Raw genomic sequence first — 26,483 nt, 5'->3', positions numbered from 1 at the left:
TACAAAATATTTAGTGTGCTTGGGGGTGATCATAAGAGCTTATCGTCTATGGTTGGGAAAGCAACAAATCTGATGGTTTGCCTCTGGTTAATTAGCACTACCATAAAATTAACAGATGTCCCCATCCATAATTTGAGAATAAGATAGCAATGGAACACATATATGGTCAAGGGGTGACAGACCTTGAACACTTCAAGGTTGTTGGACTTAGAGATTGGCCATTTGTACATAGCATTTAGAAGTTTAACTAGGTAGTTTTGCTCATCCATTAAATAAAATCAATAGAATAAAGTTCTTATCAAGGAAAATCATGAAATCTGATCAATAAGATGATTTTCCTATTTAGCATCAAGTAACCACACCAAAGGATGCAATATTGAGATGGGTCAATATCAAGTGACATGATCGAGGGTTGCTAATACGAAGTTCCTTCACCAGTATAGTACCAAATTATGATTTAGACATTGAGCTTATGTGATATCAAGTATGGCAATCTTTTGGACACTTACCTAATCAACATATAAATCATGACTATACTATTGATTGCATTGCAATAGTGTGGTGAATAGTACATCCATAATCCAGCATGCCCATAAGATAACATCCTTTACAGATCATTGTCAAGACAACTTGAAGTAAGTATGATTTACAATGAAGATGTGGTTGTGACATGGAAACATATATTGTAGCATTGATCCATCGGCTATTGATGTCACCAGCACCACAACCATTATACAAAGGGTGAGATAATAGAGATAACAAGAAATATTATTAGACAAGCATCATAATCATTAAATGTTATATTCTCTGAGGAGATAACCAAAAATACATGATTAAGTGTTGATTATCATCATTCGAAAGAAGGATTAAGCAGATTTGATAAGCAAGTCGATCTACAATAGATGGTTTATGTTAACCATGGAATAACACCATATGGATCGTTCAAATGATCATCATAATCACCCATCGATCATTAGCAATTTAGAGGAAGATCAATAAGATAGATCATCAATAAATGTTCACATGAAATGTTAAGAAAACATATTATCACCATTGCCATCGTAAGGAGTAAGTTAATTAATTACAAACAACGACAATGCTTGCAAAGGGAGCGATTATACATATAGGTACAAATAATAAATATTAATGGAAAGGTCTGATATAGATAATAAGATATAGATAAAGATAAATTTATTAATGTCCAACAAGAGCACACAAGGGTCTAAGGGACTGAAAAGGCTACAATAAGACAATTGCTGACAATGGGAGTGCTAAACAATGTCCGCAGAAAGAATGAAACAAGAAAGCAAAAGAATGAAGCCATGAAAAGACTAGATTATTAAGACCCAACACCAGTACCAGGAGTAGATACAACATCAGCAGCAGAGCCAGTCCCCGGTGAATAACCAACGGATTAATATGCACATCTATAACGTGTTTGCACCGGAACAACAATTATAGCTATAGTTCAACAGGGGCCTAAGTACTCGTCAAAAACAAGAAGTAATCTGGAATAGAAGGGTGTGTTCCGGGGCGAGGGTGTCTCCCAAACATTCTCGAAGAGCCACAGGAAGTAGGGTGGTGCTACCAAGTGTACCTTCTCCAAGGCCTCACAAACCAGGTGTGACTTGAAGCATGGCTAAGGTACCGCTTCGTCCCCTAGGTAGGAGACCAAGGAGCAAAGAAGGAAGTGATGAGCTAATTTGAAGTCTGTACCGACAGTATCTGAAGTTTTAAAGTATGATCACAAAGCCACAAGGCTTCCTGAAGGTAAAGGGTAAGACATTGCTGATTAGTGTATCTGAAGGGCGAAAAAGAGATGCACTCCCTAAAGAGGTAATAAAATCTTTCTGTAATCTCATAGAAGAGAGGGCGACAAAACACAACCTTCGCCTCCCCAAGCTAGTAGAGGAGGTAAATCTTGTCCTCCCTGTCTATTCGATGGTTGGTCTAAATATGTAACCTATGAGACCCCACCCTTAAAGACCCCAAAGAGATGCAAAGGGCACGAGTCCACTGATGAGTGAGGTACCAAGGACGCACAATAATATCTTCTTGAATGTCCATCTAATGCTCAACACAAAAATCCATCCTTGGGCGAAGCCCTCTTGGAGGATTGCTCCATGTCATGATAATATATTGTCTATAGATGTTGGTCCTAACGTGCCCATTTAGCTCTTGCTGGAAGGGAAGTAGGTGAGCGGGGGCATCCAAAGAGAACTAAAAGGGAGGAGGACACTACATCTCGATCCTAATCGAGCGAAGAAGAGTAGAAACTTGAGCGAACCAACAAAGAGCTTTGCCACTCAGATCGAACCTTGCAATTGCCTTAGAAGAGTAGTAGGCCAGGTAAGAATATCAATGTTAGCCCCTCAAGAGAACCTGCAAAGGCCTAAAGTTGATGAAGAGACCAAATCAGATAAAAAATGGTCCCAAGCCTGAAAGGATGAGTGCCAAACTTGGCGAAGGTGATACTGTGAGGAATGGATTGAAGACATCTGATAATATGCTGAAGGAGGGTCTAGACCTACTCAACAAGCCCAATGTGACTTGAGAAGAGAGTGCTTCTACATGATGGACCCGTAGAGGATTGTCAGTGTGACCAAAGAGTCCAGAAGAGACATCTTGGGCATGGTGTCTGAATCGCTATCTCTCAAGCACAACCATGGAATCAAGCCCTTTATTCACCCGAGGCTGCATAACAGGTCTCAAGATAAGTGGGGCTCAGAGAACTTAAGCCCTAGGCAAGTGTAAGTGGAATGATCTCAATCTCCTCACCTTGTAAGTATATGTGTAGATGTGAGGTCTTCAAGTAGTTGAAGACCATCACTCGGGTCTTGCACAAGTTCGCCATTAACTGTCGCAAATCACAAAAGGAGGCTTACCCATCAAGAAGCTAGTGGAGCTCCTCTAGGGACGAAGCCAAGAGAACTATGTCAACAAAGAGTAAAGTGGAGATCAAAACTTGCTTTAAGTAGCAACCATCCTTAGGAAGCGAGAAGTGATGAAGGAGGGTCTTGAGCTTGTCAATGTAAATACCAAATAAAGTAGGGGAGAGAGGGCTTCCTCACGATGGACCTGTAGAGGATTGTCAGTGTGACCAAAGAGTCCAGAAGAGACATCTTGGTCATGGTGTCTGAATCACTGCCTTTCAAGCATAGCCATGGAGCTAAGCCCTTTATTCACTCGAGGCTTGAGAAGAGAGTGCTTCCATACGATGGACCTGCAGAAGATTGTTGATATGACCAAAGAGCCCAGAAGAGACATCTTGGTCGTAGTGTCTAAATTACTATCTCTCAAGCATAGCCATGGAACCAAGCCCTTTATTCACTCGAGGCTGCATAATAGGTCTCAAGTTGAAGCGGGCCTTAGAAAATTTAAGCCCCAGGTAAGTGTAAGAGGAAGTGATCTCAATCTACTCACCCTGAAAGTAGAAGTGTAAATGTAAGGTCTTTAAGCAATTGAAAACCATCACCAGGGTCTTGCCTAAGTTCCTTACTAATTGTTGCGAATCACAAAAGGATGCCAACCCATCAAGAAGTTGTTGGAGCTCCTCTAGGGACGGAGCCAAGAGAACTATGTTGTTGACAAAGAGAATAGTGGAGATCAAAACCTATTGTAAGTAGTAACCATCCCCAGGAAGCGAAAGGTATACCAAATAAAGTAGGGTAGAGAGGGCAGCCCAACTTAACCCCGATGGTGCTCTGAATAACATCCAAAAACCCCTGAGGGGTCCTAAATTTGCCAACAACTCTCTCATATAACCTCATGATAGCCATGACAAGAGTCTCTGAGATCCTAATGTTCCTAAGCCTCTGAAAGAGGGTTGTTCGAGAAACATAATCAAAGGCCTTGCGGAAGTCTACAAAACAACAATAGACTTTTGCTGATTCGTGTCAAGCCTCCTCAATGATAGTCTTCAAAGTTACAATGTGGTCCATGGTCTGGAAATCAATTTGGAAACTAGCTTCCCCCCTACTCTGAGAGTGCAGATGGTTAAGCTCCCTAGATAAGATAGTGTTCAATACTATGGCATAGAGTATGGCAAATGTATGCCCAACCATGATGGCCCTATAGTTGTCGGGGCTAGAGACCGACCCGGTCTTGTGGATTAGATAGATAATGTGTCATGACCAAGAGTTGGGAAAATTGGTGCAAACCACTCTATTAAAGATCATTGTGATAAAAGAGCCCAAAATCATAATACCAAGCTTGAAGAGCTCCACTTGGAACTGTTCCTCATTCGCAGTCCTGCTACTATTCATGTATCTAATTGCCACGTAGGTGATGGAGAACATGAAAAGGTGGCAACAAGGCAAGGTGAGGGATGGAGAGGGAGCTAGTTGGGGATCTCGTAGAGGGTGGAGGTATGGGTGACAAGGGAGCTATGATCTAGGGTGGAGTGGGGGAGGATGGTGAGGGAAAAGGGTGCGCCCTAAAAGCTTTGGGGAATAGAGAAGGGAGGCACAAAGGGATGTACATTGTGGTAAGAAAAACATTCGCTTCTTGTGGCGAAGAAAGTTGCAATATTCAAGCTTCAGTTGGATGGACGAGGGGGAAAGGGTTGAGAAGGCAAAACGAACTGAGTGATGGAAGGACTTGCAGTCCTCGTCGTACCACTGGTTCATGGGGCAAGATTTCTTGCGCAAGGTGTAGGAGAGAGGGATGAGGTGCGATGGGGAATTGAAAGGAGGGTAGACTCCATCGTGTAGCCACAAGCAAGGCAAAAGTGGAGCAAGCATCCCCAAAATCACTGAAGGAATCCTGGGGAAGGAGCTACCTAAGGTGGTGAAGGAAGAGGTCATACTCACACTCAATATAGAAAAAGGAGGTGCGTTGGGGGGAGTAGCGCAAGAGGGGGGAGAGGGGTCGGAGGAGTGAGAGGGGGAGAGACCTTGAGGATAAGGGTAAGGAGAGCGTGATTGGCTAGGGGAAGGTGGGAATTGATGAAGTGACTGATGGAGGGGATGAGAGAGGCTAGCAGGTGAAGAGGCAGAAACCAGGGAGGTAGGGAAGCCCATTTAGGATCACCAGATCCAAATACTTGCACAATTGTAACAAGTGACGATTGCATCTAGTAAGGGGTCCCAGACTGTCCTCTAAAAAAGGCTGCAATCCCAGGTTTCCTAGATCCAATTCAGCTGAATAGATCGATTCTGACCCATGGTTGTGATGGGGGGGTCTGAAAGCTTCTAGTTTGTGCATTAAAGTCTCTCAAAATAATAATGTCGCCCAAGGCAGAGAACTTGGTAATGCACTCATGTAGGTCCTCAAAGGGACCCCCTCTCTCTGTGTTATGGATTGTATAGTACGAGGAAGCTGAACAAAAATAACACATTGGAATGTAGATGTCCCTGAAATGTGACGTCGTCTAGCCAATGTAGATCCACATGAATCTGGTAGTTGTTGGAATGAACCTGAAAAGTCGTTCTAAAGAGGCAACCTTTGACCAAGTAGGCAACCTCACCAGACCCCCTGACCTCACCGTAACACTTAACCTTATCCTTGAATGCAGACAATCACTGATAACAAAAAATGCCAAGAAGAGGACGGGCAGGGCTTTCACGTGTCTCTGTAACAAGGCGAATGTTAGCAGACCCAAGGGCATCTTAAGAAAGACCCGACAAGGACCAAAGCGAGCCATTTCTGTTCCAATTGTTGACATGTAGAGAACCACTGTGAGGTTCTAGAAAGATTAATTAAATCCTTAACAAAAAGGTTTGATCAAAGGATAGAATGGAAGGATGCATCCATTTAGCTTCATAAGATATCTATGCAACTTCAATATCACTTTAAAAAACATTATCGAATCATCTCTTGTTTATCTCTTTTATCCATATTGAATTGCTCTTGGTGAGCACTTGCCTTCTTGGAATAAACTGGTGGCATATATATAACAGGAACAACATGTATGTTGCACACATTTAGAGCTGAATCAGAAACAACAATTACCTTGCTGATATAAGCAATATTGGAGACATTTGCATATTAGTACAGATAAGGAACAACAAGATATATCATTGCTGCAAGTGATATTGGAAACATTTGCAGACTTTAACACCCCAATGGGGAACCCGAAAGGACAAGGCTAAATGTTACTAAGTTTGATGAATGTATATATTTTTGAATTGCTTTCACTTACTAGTTCACCTTATCTCAAATGTAAGAGTCCTAACAGGTTCCCTAACGTTGTTCTTAAAGAACATTACTTAATTCCCAAGTTTAAGAGTTAGGTTTTCTCATTGAACTAACTCAACAAGTATTCTTTAATTACTTCTCACTTAATTTAAGTTAAATCATATAACAGTTAATGTTCATTTCTATGTTATATTAATTAAGGTTTTAAATCAACTATTATATATTCTTAGATCTTCAAGTAGGATCTAACCATTTTTAATCAAGATAATCTACATCTACCTTATAGAAGTTAGGATAGGACAATAAACACTTAGATCATTATTTCCTAAGTATTTGTTTCACAAACCCAAGCAATACTTACACAACAATTACTTTTGCCATTTCCAAATTAGGAGCTAATTTTATAAGCTTTATAAATCAAATGCATTTAGTTATCGTGCAATATAGATAGACGAGATAGATTTAAACCATTAACTTCACATGTTAATCAAATCATCTTCTATTCACTAAATACTTTTATTTTTCATTTGATATCACTATGAAGAGTACATGGTTCTTTTATTCATCATACATATTTTCATTATCATTATCGAAATACAAGGGAATATACAATGCCATGACATCATCATAACTTTACTCATCTTTTGAAATAATACGATACATTCACATTTCTCTTTATTTCTCCTAGAGATGCCCTTTACTCCTTTTACATAGCTTTTCATTTCATGATACATATACATGTGACTTGCACTTTCTTCAAGACTTTACATTACAATATTACATAGATTTCTTTCAAGGAAATGCAACATATAGACTTCAAGAAATAATCTTCGTTAGCTACTCGACAAGGATCTTTATAAAGCCATCCATGAAAACTTGAGCAATACCTCGAAAATATTTTACCACCCAATCACGTAGAACCATCAATTGTCCATTCCCCCAAGCTAGGAGACAAGACCATGATCCATAAAAGTTCTAAGCAATCTAAGGCTTATACCCGAAGTCAAAGTACAAAGATAACATAAAACCACATGGAATCAAAATGCCAAATGAAGTCATACGCAAATAGACAACCAGAGGCAAAAGCATGTATGAGAGGTTTGACCTCATCTAGGTGAGTGTCATCGTACATTCCTGTATGTTGGGATCAACTTGCTTGGGAGCCAGACCATCCTGCAACATAGAATGTCCCTACCTGAGTGCTCCAACAGAGATATTTACTGCATGCTATAGTACATTTATGTAATGTTGGGATCAACCTATTAGGGAGACAAACCATCTTGCAACATAGAATGTCCCTACCCGAGTACTCCAACATGCACGATATCCATTTATCTTGATTAATGTGAATTTCTGTTCCCCCATAACCCATTAATTTTATTTAATGTCTTCACTTGATTACCAAAAATTACATGTAGAGCCATCTTACACAGGGTCCTAGTCTCATAGCATCCTCTAGCGGCCACTTATGGACCCTAACACATATAAAAGTGAGCCACTCACCTAGGGTCTCTACCCTACTCACCAAAAGAATCCAAAAGTCGCAAGGAGTTTTAGGGTGTAATGACCTAGAATTCTATATCCCTAGTCCCAAACCCTAACTCATATATCAAAGCACATCCACATGAAACAACATCATAAAACCACAACAATATAATCAACTTGCTTTTCCAATGAACCACAAAATCCATAAGCCTCTCGTGACCAAAACAAATTCATTTAAAATCCAATTCAATTAGTTAGGAGGGAAAATTGGTTCAGGGCACATTCTAGGATCCCATACCCTAGGTCAATCCACTAAACCCTAATTCATCACATGGGCAATAAAATGCAACAAACACATATCAGACACTTTGTAAACATAAATAGAATGAATATCACATCTCCAGAAAGTAAAATGCCTCACATGCAGATACAAGGTCACAAAATATAAAATGACAAGTTGAATTGCTGATCATGAAATCTGGCTAATCTGAAATTTCTTAAAAACTTCAAAAACTGGAAATAATTATTTTAATTCCTATGGGCTGAAACCTATCTCAAAAGGAGCAGGATGTATAACATAAAAGTTAAAACGTAACAAAAAGTATAAGTAATTACTTATACTTAAATGTTCATTTTATGTTATACCACAGTTACACTGCCTTAGGGGACAGAGGGACGGTGTAATGCCCCGCTCGGAGATCCTTGGAAACAAGGATGAAAACAAGCCAGAACAAATTTTTTTTTTAAACAAGTGTAAGTGCACATGATACAACCTACACAAACCAAAAGATCGCAACGGAAGACAGAAAGACAACCAAGCACCAACGGATCCCCAAACGCCACTACTAACCAGAACACAACCACGAAAACCACAAAGACCTACCAAGCCGGAAGACATAAGATGAATCTTGGAAACTGGCTAAGTCTGAAATCTTGAAGCCCTGAAATTTGGCTAAGTCTGAATTTCTGAAGCCCTAATTTTTCCTAGAATCTACACCTTAGCTCGCAGAGGTCTGAAACCCATCTCAAAAGAATCGTCGCATATATTAAAATATATCTTAAGTATAAGAGTCAACTTATACTTAAACGATATATTTTAAGCCCCTAACAACATTTGAGAAGCACTAGGAAGGTAAGAAAACCAAAAGGGTATATAAAACCAACTTTCAAACTTAATTTCAACAAGCCTAATTAGCCCCTGTTTTTCGCACGAAGACAGAGCACCAGTATTTATTCTCGCGCGAAGACTTTCACCGGCTCGCGCGAAGATTCTCAACGGCTCGCGCGAGGACTTTTCATCCTCTCGCGAAGACTTGAATTCTCGCGCGAAGAAATCCACGGCTCGCGCGAAGATTCTCATCCTCGCGCGAAAGAGAAGCATCCTCCCGCGAAGATTTGAATCAGCACGCACTCAAAAAAACCAAAAACAAGGCTAGAAAATAACGAAACAAAGTTCCTCCACACCGGGGAGTACCGGATCCACTTTTCGAGGTAAGGACACTCGAATCCAAGCTAAGAGATGGACAACTGGAAGCAAAGTCTAACCATCTAAAACAATAGCAAGGGAAGAACAGAAGGAAACATTGCAATAAACATGAAAATAACCTCTTACATATAAGCATAAATATCAAAGCAATAAATCAAATAACCAAACTAGGTACGCGGTTCCTCCCAACCGTCAATGGCGTCATAGGACCATCGTGGGCCCTAGCCATCCCCCGCGCATAACATCCCAAGCCACCGAACAAATCATTGGTGATGTCGTAATAGGGACATCACTACTAAACATGCTACAATGTAAGTAAATAAAATCTAACATGCTAGTAGTATGCATAAGATAAAACTGTAATCAGATAACATCATCTACTACATGCTAATCATCATAATGAGAAATGCATTAAAACTAACATCATCTAAGCATAATAACATCATAATGAGAGCATAAATCACAAGAAGCATACTCCATATACCGAAGTACCAAGTGACACATCCAGCTACAGTCGTACTAGGACAATAGACCGTCTCTGTACGTCAGTCCCTAGCAGTGGTGAAGGTAGCTACGCCTCCCAACCACGTGGCACCCGTAGGTCCACACCCGCCGTGCTGATGGAGATAGCGATCCAACCACAACACATAAAAACACAACAACCATGGCTAACACTCACGCCAAGCAGTATGATGACTGAAACCAAGACATAGACAATGCATAAACTACAGGTCCTGGTCAGACACCTCAATGGGCTTACTATGTAGGGACTAACATCATGGAGAGTCGCTTGGCATCAAAAAGCCCAAGCTAGGACTTGCGCAGATTCAACATCCCTCAACGGAAAGGCTCTTGCACCCCAAATATTTTATTAGCTTAAGATTATTACCACCCAATATTTATTTAATTTTCACTTAATTAAAGCTTCCTTCGCCAACCCTCTGGGCACAATGATCACCAGGCTGCGAGGTAGAAGCCCCCTCCATATGCTACCCTACCCTACCCATGCTCATCCAACGATGAGTGCCCGTAGGCATGCAAACTCCCAACCCAACCCCAATGATCACAACTTTCGGAAGTACCATGGAAGATCGAGCCCTGCAGGTCACCCGACAATGTACATGTGTGTGGCGCACCACCATCACAGAGATCATACACAAGGATAGGATGAGAATGCAAACAGAAGTCAATCGACCGAAAAACATAATCGGGATGACGGATGCTACACGCATCCCAAAGCAACGAAAGATGCAAAAGTGTTCCAACTGGTATCCAAACGGATCATCCAGGTCCACGAACCACAATGTGCCAAGAAAACTCGAGAAAACAGGGCGGCACACAAAACGAGGTAAAAACCCCAAATTTTGGAAAAATTCCAAAATTAAAACCCATTTGGCCTTTGGGTTCAAAAACCCCAAAAATCCAAAAATAATTGAAAACGGACACCGTATGCAAAAACGGCCAGCATAACGGCCCAAAAACCCAAACCCCCATTTCAAAAACAGGTAAAACGTTCATACTCGACCAACCGGGCAGAACCAACAAACAGAAACGGAGGGGAACACTAGTTCTCATCCTCTAAACATACAGCTACAAGAAACGGAAGTAAAAACGGAGTAAAACCAATAAAACGGGAAGGCCCTACCTGATAGAAAAAGGGCAGAAACCGAAACCCGCACAATAAAATAATCAATCCGCCAAAACTGCTGAAACTGACGGCAAAGCAAGAACTCCTCGAGCTGAATCCAACGAGATCAACCTCGCAAAGATCCCACGCTCACAGCTCCCAGAACGAACAAAACAAGAATCCTACAGAAGAGGATTTCCAAATTGCTCTCCAAATTTCAATTTCCAAATTGTGATAAGTGAATTATGAAATCACTTTTCCAATACTTATTCACTTTTTGGGTGAATAGTCAATTCTGGAAAATAGCTAGCTAGAGTAGTTAAACTCCGAATTGACCCAAACGAAAACAGGTTATTATCCGCAACGAGATTTCACCTAAGGCAAAGCTGCCAGAAATTAAATCTGAAAAGATTAAAACTTGAAAACCCCAAAAACATAGAAAAACACTTAACACTTTCGCGACAAATGCGAACTTCTAGATGCACAGACATACTCATTGGTTTAATCACATAATGCAAATGAGTTCGGATTTACTAATCACCGAAAGGTTTTGATCTAAACAATCACAATAAGGGTACGTCGACCATATAGGAACAACATGGGTAAATATGAATAGCTGAATCACTAACTCCATGTGCCACTGCCAGGGATATACTTCCTGCACACTAAAACACACGATCAAGTGCAATGGCAAATAATATCATAGCCGAAGCAACATGTATTAAAATACCTATTTAATCCATTCACATCACTCACATTCGCAGAAAGCGTAAAGATACAAGAATGAAGTAAATAACCATAGCATAGAATCCATCTCATAACATAATCAACAAATAGGTCCAATACATCCTATAACCAAATACCATCATAAATCTACTGTCATCTCAAAATAGCATCAACATGCAAATATGATAAACTGAACAGCATAGCAACAAAGCATCTATGGTACGGAAATCAAAATATAACATTCGACCCTCGGGTCGTCTCAAAGTATAAATATCAAAAAGAGTAACAAGTATCTCTTGAATCAAAAATAGGCAAGGTACAGACTGCAAACATGAGAGGCACTACAGACGGTGGAACATGGGGACAAGTTTCCAGGACGGGGGGACAGAGGGGCCTTAATTTGGGGACGGTTGGGGAATTGTGGGGGAACGATTGTGAGGGTTCGGGAGAGGGTTGTGTATACTATATGTATGGTACTTAAAATGCTAGTTATGAAAAGATGTATTGCAATATAAGATATAAAGATTTAAAAGAGTAAATACTTGAACATTGCATTGAATTGGAACATCGAACGTAAATAGTCAAATCAACAAATAATCAACGCTGAGACGTCCCTTATCCTCGGTGTAGGTGGCAGAATCTGGTGGCGCTGCTGGGGATGGGGGAACGAAGTCCCCAAGTTCCTGGTGCGTCCAAGTCTCCCGGATGTGGGGCAAAAAGGGGGGATGCTTCCTGTGTTACTATGTGTTATACCCTGATTTTGAAAATAGGCTTTGGAGGTCAAACTGGGTAAGTTTCACTATTGCTGCGCATCCATCTATTACTCTTAGGCTTTTATGTGGTAATTGTGCACATTTATTCATTATTGTCATGCTTTCATGCAACTCGCACATCCATGCAATATAGTTGTGCTTTTGTTCAATATACCTGCGCATCAATTTCACATCGTTGCTCTTTTGTGTTCTAAAACTGCGCTTTTGTACAAAGTGGCTGACAAACTGAGGATTCATAGGCATGTGCATTTGAGAGGCATTCTTACGCACATGTGCAGTATACTTGCGCTTTTGTTCCAGAGAACTCAAAAAGAATAAATAGAATGCTAATAAGCGATATTTTTTGGATGTTAGGATAAGGGAGGGGTTCTTTATAACTTCTAGGCTATATCCCAGATCAGAAGCCCTACTAGTATCCATCCAAAAAAAACTATTCAATTCATAACAAACTCATAACATTCACAACATGCCTAACCAAGAGCAAAATTGAATTTAGAAGTAGTCATGGAGAAACCATCAAAGACATGCAACTCACAGAGACAAATACAAGCCACAACATTGCCATTAATATTTGATTAAATTCACTATTTCCATTTTATTGACAAAGGAGGACAACACATGGCCTACTTGGGATGAGTTTGTATTGATGAGGTTTGGAAGTTTGCCAGAGTCCTCTAATTTTCCTTCAAGGATTCTTTTGCAACGTCCAACTGTGCTCCTTTGAGTTCACTCTTAGGCAATTCTCAAATTGCTAAAGCTTTCATATTTTTTCATAAATTTTCCTATAGTTTTGCCAAATCCTTCTTGGGAAGGCTCTTGGTTTTTAGGGAGCAAAGAGTTGTCGTGAATGGTTGTAGCCGATTGCAATGGGCAACCTCCATAGTATGATCACTTAAATAAACCATTTATTTATTTATTATTTTTTTGTTTTAATTTTCTAACTAGTTCTTAGGTTTTCTAGTAAGAAACCCCTACTCAAGAAAATCTTGTGGCACAATGGTCAAGTTGCTAGCATTTCGCACGAGAGGTCAATGGTTCTAGTCCATGCCCTTCTGCTATGTCCTTGTTTGCAAATTGGTTTCCTAATCCTAAATCATGATTCACTTTTCTCTCTTTAGTTCATGAAGAGTTATATAGATGAATTGGCCGGGGGTGTAATTGAAAGGTGGTAGGTTTCAGGTTCAATTCTCATAATTATTTTTTTGTTGATCAATAATTTATTTCCTTCTATCTTATTTATATTTGTGTCCTCTTTTATTTATTTTTAATTACAAAACTAAGAGACCTCCACTTATAGCCTAATATATCAACTGAAACCACACACATACAACAATCATATATTTATTTGGGCATATATGTGTGCACCCATATATACTCAGATAATGTATTTAAATGAAAACAAATCATCATATCATGAATTCAAATCACTAATAAAATATCAATGTATCAAAGTATCAACTCTAAATCAAAACCATGCATGAAACCACCAGTGTACAAATCAATTGTTACAATACCAAATTAGAGGCAAAATCCCAAAGGATCCCCTATCGGTAGTTAACTCTCTAATTAGGAATACTATGCTCAGGGTGCCTATATGGATTATGGTTCTATCTCCTTTTCAACAGCAACTAGTTTGAGGATTTTGAGGCACGCTCAGACCTGTGTAGCTAGGCGGAGTTAATGCTTGGTACCTGTACACACTTGCATCGTTGACTGACAAGATACAATGCATATGCATATATATACAAATAGTGACAGGCAAGGAAGGAGCGCGACATCGTGTAGATCTCCTGAAGAAGTAACTACAATTGCCTCCCCTCATCTAGAAAACACACCAAACAGAGTAAAAACACGTATATGAATATAAGCACAATGGGCTAGCTAGGTTAGCTTTAAACCATATCATAATCATAAATTAAAATCGTCCATAAACAATACTTCCGAGCAAAGCATGATACTGAATTAGGATTCTACGTAACATATAAAGCATAATCGAAGATACGAATTAAACATCATATATTTAATCTTCTAAAAATATTATGTAGAACTTGATCAAATGCAAAGCAAGTTCTAAACATCATAAGCAAGCAAGGTTATGTATGAGAAGGGTAGAAATGTTTCTAAACATGTTATAGCATAAGAACCTAGTTGATTCATTTGCATTCATAAGGTTCTAAGTTAGGTAGGCATCATTATTTTAGCGAGTGTTTGAAGGTTCTTATAGTTCTATTTATGCTATTTTTTGTCAAGATATAAAATCAAGGTGCTTGATGGCTCGTTAATGGGGTCTTAAGGGTTGACCCTTCTCATAAAAGAGATAAGTGCATTTGGCTTCTGCCAAAGGAGGGATGGATTAAGATCAATTTCGATGGGGCTGCATGAGGTAAGCCGTGTTCATCAGGATGTGGATGCATAGCACGAGACCACAAGGGAAACATCTTAGCTTTTGCGGCAAAATGTCTAAGGGATGACACCGATAATGTAGTAGAATGTGAAGTAGCCAAAGAGGCTCTTGTTTTGAGAATCAAGCTTGGTATAAGCAGAGTGCATTTGGAAGGAGATTTCGAGATTATCATAAACGGAATTAAGAAAGGGAAATTGGAGAAATGGCACCCTGAAAAGCACATAGGCCAGATTAAGTGTCTATTCTAGGAGTTTGAAGACTTTAGGATTACCCACATCTATCTGGAGGCCAACAAATTGGCAGATAAGTTGGCGAATTTGGGAGTGGATGCTTCCTTGGGGAACTGATATGTAATATTTGAAGACCTAAGGCATTTTAATTTAGATTGAGGGCTATGGGTTTTGGAATGGTTTTTATTAATAAATTTTCGCACCCATTGAGTGAGCATTTCATTCAATCACAACTCGAGATGGAGGAGTGTTCATTAAGGAGTAACTCCTTGTGGGTGTCAGAGGCTTTGTAATCATAAAGAAGCACCCTTCGAAGTTTGAGCTTTTGGAGATTTCGAGGGCGTGATTAAAGGTGGACTAGGTTTTGATATCAGCAGAGGGCTCTGTTTGGAAATCTGAGATGGAGGCCAATTTTGCTTTGGAATTGAACAATCAAACACGGTCGTATGAAGGGAAGATCTCGGTGAGAAGGCTGATGAACATTTTTCTGTTTGAGGACAAGAAATTTATGACTGGTATTTGTGATATTTTTGGTCCAGAATACCTTGACACTTATTGGAGGCATAGGTCCAATCTGGATTTTGCGTCTCTCTTTGTGGCACTAGCTTTGATGGTTGGTGAATCCAAAGAGGAAGTTCGCCGGGTTGTGGCTGCTTGTATGGATCCACAATGGTTGCTGGGGATTGACGATGTAATTGATAGAGTGGTGCTTGATGTCGGCTTGGACATGGGGCAGGGCACATGGCGGATGATTGGTGGGGGCAATACTAAGGTCTGACCTCTTGTCATATGGTCCTCTGCATCTCCACAGGGAGTGCATGTTCCAAAAGCAAAGTGAGGTTGGAGGAAGGTGGTCACGTACCTGGAGGAAACAGTATGGTATAAGGACAAGGCTTGAAGGGGTTTTATGAAATCAACTCCACGCAAGAGCGTGAGAGTGCGAGGGGAGCCTTTGAGACATCAGATGGCATGGGCTGCAAGGGCTGCTTCAGGAGAGGACACTGTGTCGGGTGTATGGACGTGTTGCTGGAGGTTGAGAATTGTACAATTTTAACAGGCAAGAAGAGCCCTCGGGGACCTGGAAGAAAGGGCATGGTGCGGGCTGTGGGGGATGACCATGGAATCCTGAATTTTACCAAAGAAGATGCAGATAAGTGGTTCAAGTGATAGAAACCAGAGCCTTTTGGCTTCTGATCTTGGTTTTTGATTTTGCTGTGTTTTCTCTCCTTTGCGCAAAATGTTAAAATACTTTTGTAAGGGTGCTGGTTTTTGGTTGGGTGTTAATGCCCTTTTTGTCAATTGTCGATTGTCAAATGTAAATGGGTATAGGCGGTATAGGTGTGGATGCTTGTATTGAGCCACTCAGTACTGTGGCAAACTTGAAGAGTATTATCTCCGGAAATCTTTATTTCTACTTAATACAAATAAATGTTACCTATCAAAAAAAAATTCAAGGCGCGTGATGAATAACCATATCTTCCAAAATAGCCCAAGCATACTTATACTATGCCCAAAATCTACTGATACTTGTTAGGATTAGAGAGGTATTACATGTACTTATAAATTATAAATTAGAAACAGCAACATTTATAATCACTATATACAATAGGAGCAGACTTAAGTATACTCCTTAGTGCCATATCAAAGAGAGCTATCAGCAACATTAAGCAGATTGGTAGTATCTATTATATCAGTATATGAGAAACAGCTATTAGCAGTTGGAAGTAGACTTAGTGCAGAGATCAGAATACAGCAGGGATTATCCTTGCATAAGTCTCTTCTATATATCAGAGATATCAGTGATAATCTATCCTATTTACAAGATATTCATTGATACTCAAAATATCATATAGCATCATATTATAAGCGGTATCAATTGTATATCCTGAGTTTGATTATTTATAAAGTAAATCATAGTTTAACAGTCTTACATTAAATGGCATTGATTATCATCAATCTAAGTTTTATAAAGGATTTTAGAGTCATGTTCAGAAAGAAGTCTGTTGCAATTGACTCTGTGAGCTAATAGTCCCAAATTTCTAAAAATTAACAACGGAAAGTACAAAATTGTAAAGTAATCCTTCGTATTTAACTTACTAGTTTTTAAGATTGAATTATATTGTTATATAGTTCTTGCAATTTTATGGTCATGATCTAAAAGGCATCTGTTGGTTTCACATACATTGTTAGTTTCTTATCCTATAATCCTTCAGATATTTATTCATACAAATACATGACATGTATATTATTTATTTACAGTTTGTTTACTTTTTCTTGGGTTCATGCCATGTCATTGCAGACAACTCTTCTCAACCATATTTTGACAACCCAGCATGGAAAGCGAATTGCTGTTATAGAAAATGAGGTATGGGAATTACATTTGAGGTCATATGGCAAATCTAATGTCTCAAAACAATTAAGTTAGGCATTTCTTTTTTACTTGTTTGAAGAAGGGCATGAATGCATTAGATGAATTGCGCAAGAGTTAAGACAAAACATATTAAAATTTTTTTTTATCAAAATTTTATCTATTAAGTGAGCAAACAGGCTGAAAGACAACTTTCTATGTAAGTCATTGGGCTTTTTTTATTTTGAAAATAATATTAGATGTTTTCTTCAATGTATATGCTAGTATGCAAGTGCTTGTAAAGGTTTCTCAATCAAAGTTGCACATAACAAAATCTCCTAAAGATGTGGGCATGTGAATGCAAGGATGAAGATGCAATTAAATATTGAGTACAAGTATGAAGATGTCATTAAATATTAAATTTAGGATATTTGAGTAAACTAACAAGAAACAACTATATTCTATATAAATGCAGTCACCAAAAAATTTGGTTTTTTGATGAAGATGTAGTTGCTGTCATTATGCTGTAGTTTCTTATTAGCCACGAACATACTATTCTTGTTCAATTGGTCCAAACTTGTCTCCAGACTCATAGAAACAATAATACCCATAACAATAATTGCAAATACTTAAACCTGCTACATGGTGTTATTGGAAATTCCACGGTGTTATGATAGCTAATCATTTTTCATGACAAGAGTAGAAGTAATTTAGAAAATAGACATAGATGCCCTCATAAAGCTTAAATATTTCAATTGAATTGTTGTGCAAGGTTCAAGGTCCTGAAAATCTACATATTTGGTTTGAGGCTATCCATATTGACCAAGTTTTGACGATCTTAATTGTTTGTTATTAGATAAGTTGTACTTTGAGTCTATTGTTTATTTGTAGTTCTACAAATTAACTTGAGGTTATCAATTTAGGTATGAGCCAACCTTGAAAATTGTCTTTTTGGTTAAATCTAAGTATATTAAATGCAATAATATAATTCAAAGACTTATTTAAATAATAAATTGTAAATTTTAATCGATATCATGAGTTGATTAAGGTCCCAAGTAAGCCATGAAAATCTAGGGCTGCCTGTCTACAAATAGATTATATGTTCTTTTTTGTGTCTTGCTAATCTTAGTAGGTTTGAATTTATAGATGATTCTGATTAAGAAATTTTGAGAGTTGAGTATTGTGAGCAAAGTTATTGTCCTACTTGTTCGTGTTGATTGTTTCAGACTTAAAACCTTAATAGAAAAACAGTTATCAAGGAAAACTATGGTGGCTTACACAAGAAAGACATTGCATATAGTTAACAATTTTAGTGGGTGATATATGAATTTTTGAATCCATGATTTGGAAACATGTTTCTTGAAGGCTATGAAATATAAAACTTGGAATCCATGACAAGTGCTTTTTGCATAAAGGAAACATTGAGATATTTTTGAGGTGTTAAGAATTATTTTGGTGCTCCTTTTGAAACTGGCTAGTAATTCCTTTTGTTTATATGTTTTGATTAGTGGACTATAACATCTTTGATTCATCTTTGAGAACTACCTCTTTGAAAACTATATCAGAATCAAACCCATTTTGAATGAGAAAGGTTTCCATTGGTTTTATTTCCCTTATACACTGCCAATATGGATGGATGTCTAAGTTTTCCATCTATATCACCTACATGGGAAATAGAATCTCAAGTGAACTCGGAATTAGTGACACCAATAATAATTATTGTATCAGTTAAGTTCCTTAACCATACAATTATTACCAAGTGATATTTTTTGGATTGCTAAGAGTAAGAATCTCCCACTACTTAATTTGGTATAATGAGAACAAAGAATACGGGAGTATTAAATATGGTGGAAATCTATCTATCTATTCTTGAAAGCCAAGTTACTATGGTATTGATACAATGTGATTCTCTATTTCTTTAGAGACCATAGGCTATGCAATCTGGTTACTTCTAAATAAAGCCAATTTAGTACAAATACAATTAATAAGTAGGCTATACAATCTGGTTACTTCATAAAACATGGGTCATTGAGTTTGACTCAAAATCACACAGTTAAATCTTGATAACAATATCACAATTTGGCTTGCTATGGAAATTATCTCCTACTTATCAATTGGTGAACTTAAGGGGCTTTCTAATGAATGATTCATAAGGCACAACACTTGGTGAAGGTTTTGCAAATGGGGTTGCAAGCTTTGGGTTTAACCATGGGGGAAACTTTGTAGTTAACTGCACTCAGGCTGGAGTAGTACTGGGATGGGTGATCCCCTGGGAAGTCCCAGTGCTTCATCCTTGTGAGCATTGCCTAGATCCAATGAGTATTAAGTGTTCCATTTATTCTCATGAGAGATGGATTCATGTTGAATCACTACTCAGGAAACTTGGGTCATTGAGTTTGACCTAAAATCACATAGTTAAATCCTGATACCTATATCACAATTTGGTTTGCTGTGGAAATTATCTTCTACTTATCAATTGATGAGCTTAAGGGGCTTTCTAATGAATGGTTCATAAGGCAGAACACTTGGTGAAGGTTTTGCAGATGGGGTTGCAAGCTTTGGGTTTAACCATGGAGGAAACTCCGTAGTTAAGCGCACTCAGGCTAGAATAGTATTGGGCTGGGTGACCTCCTGGGAAGTCCTGATGCTTCACCCCTATGAGCATCACCTAGATCCATTGAGTGCTAAGTGTTCCATTTATTCTCATGAGAGATGGATTCATGTTGAATCACTACTCATGAAACATGGGTCATTGAGTTTGACTCAAAATCACACAGTTAAATCTTGATAGCATATCATACATTCAATTAGTTAAAACAGAATACAGTTAACCACGATATCAATATATATGTTATATGTATAACAAACCAAAGAAATTAGCAAAAGATAAATAGTATTTGATAAGTCAAATTATCAAATATTACACAACATATGACATATGTAAGATCACAAATTCATATTATTTGATCAAAATAGGAAAATAGGTACATTCAGGGGTTTCCCTTTGTTTTTCCACTTGGAAATGTTGTACTTGAGATGTACTCAAAAGATTTGGAAAATAATTCAAGATGCGCATAGGCTAGTTATAGTGCAAATCAAATATCATTCACGGGATCATATTATGAGCATATTGGTAATAGAAAAGCTAGAAAAAAAGGAAAGATTGACGTTTTAAATATTCAGTCATCCTGATTGCATAATGTGTGAGAGATAGTCAATGATAGGTACAACAATAGTTTTGAAATTTCTGTTTATAGTGCACCATGATACATGTTGCATTTCACTCACTACAAAATGAATATGTCAAGCTACAAAGAGGGTTGAATCTAGCCCCAAAGTCAGTCAGACGTGTGTGCCCATCCTTGCCTTTTTTGCCTTATTTTCCAAAATGATTTACATAATTTTCTTTGCTTGATAGGTGACATTTGGAGGACATCTAGGGAAACCCTTCACATCATGACTTGAATGCTTTGCCAAGTGCCATTAAAAATGAGAATTACTCAATTATAGACAACATTGCGAAAATTGCACTTCATTTTGTTTGTGTCCTTGATGTGCAATATGTCCATGTAAAGTGTTTTTCATGTGACCAAATCTGAAAACAAAACCTCATTCAAGAGAAGAGAGGAAGAAAACTTGATGGGCTAGTGATCTAATCCTTTCCAATGTAAAATATCCAAGGAAGAGACCCAAGAATCACTAAATCAACAATTAGAGACCAAAGTATTGTCAAGACGTTTAGAGAAGGAATCTAGCCCCCACCTTCTCTTATCCCTAGCAAAATTATCGGAGTCAGGTTTAATATCAACATGATTAAGAAATGACAATTTTTCTCTTGGTAAATGTGAAGAAGGGCCCAACCAATTAGAACCTCCTAACATTTCATCTATGTTTAGAGTACTATTAAAGTTTATGATCCGAGAAGAGGAAGGGAACAAAGAGTGAACAAATCTAATATAAGTTTGAGGAAGGTTATTAGGGAAAATAGAGTAAACAAATGTAATATAAGTTTAAAGAAGTTTCTTACTTTGAAATTCCATAATAGCATGCGATTGGGTAGGAAATGGATTTATTTAATTTAATCCAAGAGTTGACCATATTAAAGTAATATTGTAATATTTAGTATAATGGTCATTTAAGTATCTTTCATTTAAGTCGGTATATTAACTTTATGTTCTTTAAGTTGCTCAGTTAGTTTAGTAACTTTCTATTATGTCTTTAGTTCTCAATCATTTTGGTTATGGAAAGATCTTGTAATTGCTTGTTCAAGGAGCTTTTCTTTTTCTTGTTTATTATTGAATATCTCAATCAATTATCATTACATGTTATTAGAGTAGAGTTTGGTTTTTGTGAAATTTTCCAGTAAAATGTGTGTATTAATCTGAAGGTTTTTAGCTCTTTTTTAAATTAAAATTTTTGAGGTTAACCTTTGGGGGAAATTTTTAGAAGGTTTTGCTGATTTAAAAAAACAAACAAAAATTAAGATTTTGTAATGTCCCCTGTTAGGCCTTTGTAATATAGCTATCAAATTCCAATGCCTGGGTACTGCTGTTATGTTCCCTAAGGGATTTGTAAGGACTATTTCTATATTTTTACACTTAAAACTGTAATAGTCTCCTTTCTATATAGCTTGAAACTCATTTTTTAGTACGATATGAATGGCAAGTGTGTATTAAATAGGATGTGCTAAGATATATCGATTCTTTCTAATATTTGTCCTTTGTATTGATGATTGCTAAGTTGGGTTCCAATCTTAACTGAATGTCTCATCTGAACTTATAGGGGTTTTATATTTCAATCAAATAAATGGATAATTGTATTCAAAATGATATCACTAGAAGATCTACGACTTCTGAATATAATATCAATCCAATAATTGTTTGCTGCTTCTTTCTCAGATGAAAAACTCATTTTATTCCATGATCGAGCTTCTTTCTTTATCCAGGTCGATTTGGCTGAGGAGATATTGATTCACTTGAGGAAGGGGTTCTATTGTAATGAAGGTTATAGTGATTAATTCCTCATATATCTATATAGAAATAATGAAGCTAAAGAATTGTGCCTCATTCTGATCTGTTTAATTATTATCAATGAAATTTGTTAAGCATCTTGAATGTGAATCGAGTACTGTTTAGTTTGAAGTATTGTTTTGTGAGATGGAGATATGAGAGGTCATGCCACAATTGAATAGTTGTGCCTGATTAATCTTTATGCCCCTGTTATAAGCTATGGCTTGTATAATTACCTAGCTTTAAGTCCCAAAATAATTTACGCATGCAAGACTCTGGTGTGTACTCTATGCTTTTTGATCTACATGCATACTTCTCTCCACCAATTATAGCCTGATATGCCCGATGATCATAAGAACCGCTAAATTGTGAAAACAATATTGTGTCTCAACATGTAATGTAGTCCTCTCCAGCTCATGCTTCCACAGCTGCAGAATATGAATTAACCATCTTCAATGATGGTAAATGTTGATGGTAGTCTGATGTATAACCTGAACAAAAGATTACTTCCTCAACATACCCTCTCAGTGATACTTCTCTGTCATTTGAGATGGACCTTGTTTGATTGCCTATATTGAAGTAGAATGATTTTGAAATTCCACTTATGTTGTACACTTGGAAATATGATGGAAGTTGATAATTGCGACTGCCAACTTGAGCCGTAGGCTGCTTCAGAAATGATACAATGTCAATATGCATGGATATGTCGTCTTAGAATCTTTCATGGCAAGTTCATGCCCCATAATGACTTCCCATGTATTTGTGATTCTTCTTCTTCCTGGATATCTAATAATCCTCCTATTGCTATTTCAAATAGTAGATATATATGAATAACTTCAGTATTTCTAAAATTGCCTTAACCGTATCCCCTTACTCCATTTTCTCTGGAATCATATGCCCTGAAAGTAAATGGTCACGACTATTCCTCATAGTCACTTAGTATAAGTAATGTTATATATTATATAGTTTTATATCATAAATGATTATCCATACATCTATATTATTTAATAATATAATAATATATACTCATTCATTAATTGTCATTCATATATAATTATTTATTATAAATAATATTTTTTTAATAAAATAACTATTAATATTATATATAATATTATTAATGATATCTTCTTTCGTTATTATAATAATAATAATTTAGATAATTATATATTATAAGATATTATTATTTATTTAATTTAATTTATCTACATGAGTTTGGGGTTTTTCCTTTGCTACAAAATTGTTGGGAAGTGGTTGGGAGGGAGTTGTAATCCTTTGGAGGCAGTCTTTTTGTAAGTACCTAGAGGATAGACAAACTTAAAATTCTAATGGAAGGGATGTATAGTCTATATGTTGAATTCCTTCTGTATTTCCAAATCTAATCTCAACAGAGTTATATTGAGGCTTATTAAGATCAATTTCAACACAAATGCAACTGTAAATAGTTATCTTCCTTTCCAATGTGAGATGAGAGGAACCCACAAGTATCTCAAGGATTTTAGATGTTGACTCCAAGACCCCATGGGCAGCCAAAAGAGATGAATTTAAAGATTTATTTGTTAAAGGAGCTATTCCACGAGATTGTACTCCGCATGCTATAGTTTGATGAATAAACTTGTTTGATTGTAAAAATGAGGGCCTCCTTTGAAGACAATATCTTGATCAAGCATTGGAGAAAGAGCCACAAAAAGAAACATTTGTTTCCAACTAGGATAATGTCAATGTCTCTTGAGTTGCCATGCTTGACTAGCTCTATGGCAAGGTCCACAAGACTTTTGATTCTCATAAGCTTGCAAGTTCAAGCATGCTTTAATGGATATGATACACTGTCTATTATCAAGTTTGGACTAATGACAAAATCATCTAATCGTCACTCTTCCATAGGCACCCATTAGATTATGAAGATTTTTAAACCATCTGGTTGGATTTGAAGACTTTTATGGCATGCTGCAAAAATTTAATGACATTTTCATGATTTGAGGATGAGGGCTCATTAGCCTTGAACAAAATTTTCACATAGAAAGGAAGGGGCCCATTTGGACCTTGGAAAGGTCAACTGAGTGTTAAAATGTTTTAAGTAATGGTCAAAGTGTTTAGTAAAGCTTTCAACATGACTGTCCTATGCTTTTCATCCATTTCTAGATCAGGGTTAGTATTTTATTTTGATTGAATAGGTAGAACTTATATGCATGATATGATTATGTTTTTGTGTGTATTTCAAAGTGCTTTGGAAATAAATGTCTATATGGAAATGAACTTGTAGGGGTCTGCACCTTTAGCTGTTGACCTTCTTTCTTGAGTTCTCTAGATTTAGCCTTCTTTAAAATAGCAAGTTATGGTTAAATATTGTATCTTCAGAATTTTCAACATTTTCATTTTTTTTTAATAATGTTTTATAGTTAAGTGAGATTGAATAATTGCTTCTTGCGACTAATTTTTTTGCATAATGTTTTAGGCTTTGGTTTGTTCGTGTTTTAAAGTTGAGCTTAACTGACTATAAGCTGACTACTGTATTTTTTGACTTCGGATCACAGTTTGGTGAAGTAGATATAGATGGATCGTTGGTAGCTACTCAAACAACAGGTGGAGAAGACATTGTTATGCTCAATAATGGGTGCCTTTGTTGTACAGTACGGGGCGATCTGGTCCGAATGCTTGGGGAGCTGGTGCGTACAAGAAGAGACAAGTTTGATCATATAGTGATAGAGACAACAGGTGAGATGGTTTTCAGCCTATTGTTAGATTCTTTAGTACACGACCATGATTATATTTAAGTTGGTTGTTCACATTAGGTGACAATCAGGGCATTGAGATGATCACTGAACATACATGCCATGCCTTTCACACTTTTAGTTCTTTGACTCTTCATGAGCTGGCTTCTTTGTTGGTCACCTTATAATCAGAGAATTTAGAAATCACACTTTGAATTCAACAATTATATTTTACTTGTCTTAATGTGACTTGTTATCTTTGAGATCTGTAGGTTTTGAAAGTGGAGTATGACATTAGTGCATGTAATAGAATTGGTGGAACCTTCTATGCATTACTAGGGCACACCATGAAATGAGAAAACAATTCACTTTATTAGGAACATTGCTTGATGTTGAATTATTGTTATTTTTCAATTTTGAATGAATGATTATTGTTTCACCTTTGTCCATATGAATGAAATAGTAAGAGAGTTTTATGAGATGATTATATGATTTGAAGTTATCTGCTTATTGTGATCTATGATTGTTAAATCACAGCTTCCTTATGTTCTGGAACAAGGAAAAATATATTGGATGCTTAATTCTGGCATTTTCGCTACACTCATGAGGAAGTACTGTGCACATATATAAAACGGCTGTTCCTAAAATTTGTCTCGTTTAATCTTAGTATATGGTAGGTTGTTTTTGTTTCTCAATGCATGTGTTGGTTGCTTCTGGGAGTGCATCTGTTCAAAGTTTTTCTTTTCTCAGTCTTGGTAGAGTTACAATCTCCTTAACTGTGATGGTCCAAGCCAGACTTGGCAAGCTTATCTTTGACTGGTTCTCGGAGTCAGCATCTAGACTGCACGAGGCTTCAACAAAGACTTGCCTGCCAAATTGAAAGCCAAAAAATTTAATGTTTTTAAAGGATTTAAAACTTGTTTCATGCATCCTTTTATAAATAATCCTTAAAAGATACAATAATCTCATCAATTAGAAGCCACCTTGAACGCATACACAACTTTTTATTGATCACATTAGTATAGTTGCAATTTTTAGCTGAATGGAATGATTGTGATATTTCTAGCAGGATTTAACTGTGTAGTTTTTGTGTCAAACTCATTGACTCATGTTTCATGAGCAGTGATTCACATGAATCCATCACTCATGACAATAAATGGAACACTTGACACTCATTGGATCTAGGTGATGCTCACAGAGGTGAAGCACCAGGACTTCCCGGGAGGTCACCCATCCCAGTACTACTTCAGCATGCTTAACTATGGAGTTTCCTCCATGGCTAAACCCACTCTGAATGGAATGAGTTAAAAAACACATTAAATAGTGTCAAATGTCTACAAAATTCATGGCATCACAAGTTCAAAAGTAATATCAAAATAAAAGCTAGAAGCTTGGCTTAGAGCAGCCTATATCACTTGACACTCCAACCCTCCTATGTGTGCATCTAAAATAGATTCTGGATGATGTTGCAGCCATGATATTTGTATGTGTCTCAGGGTCAGCCTCAGTGATGCCCACATTATCCATGGGGTCCTCCAATGGGTCTCCTT

General features: G+C 37.4%; 1 protein-coding gene across 1 annotated transcript in view; it reads left to right on the top strand.

Annotated features, from left to right (window-relative positions):
* Positions 1 to 26,483, top strand: part of LOC149575383 (uncharacterized) — a 65,047-nt gene that overhangs the window by 14,089 nt on the left and 24,475 nt on the right. The window contains exons 2-3 of the mRNA XM_089815141.1: positions 17,169 to 17,234; positions 24,757 to 24,937. Coding sequence (XP_089671267.1) covers positions 17,169 to 17,234; positions 24,757 to 24,937 — 247 coding nt within the window. The remainder of the gene's footprint in view (positions 1 to 17,168; positions 17,235 to 24,756; positions 24,938 to 26,483) is intronic.

Source organism: Cupressus sempervirens, chromosome 2, assembly GCF_028749045.1.
Source record: "Cupressus sempervirens isolate cs-2001-9-10 chromosome 2, ASM2874904v1, whole genome shotgun sequence".
In the NCBI taxonomy this organism is placed as follows: Eukaryota; Viridiplantae; Streptophyta; class Pinopsida; order Cupressales; family Cupressaceae; genus Cupressus; species Cupressus sempervirens.
Note: the sequence above shows the minus strand (reverse complement) of the source record. Positions and strands in the feature narration are given on the sequence as shown.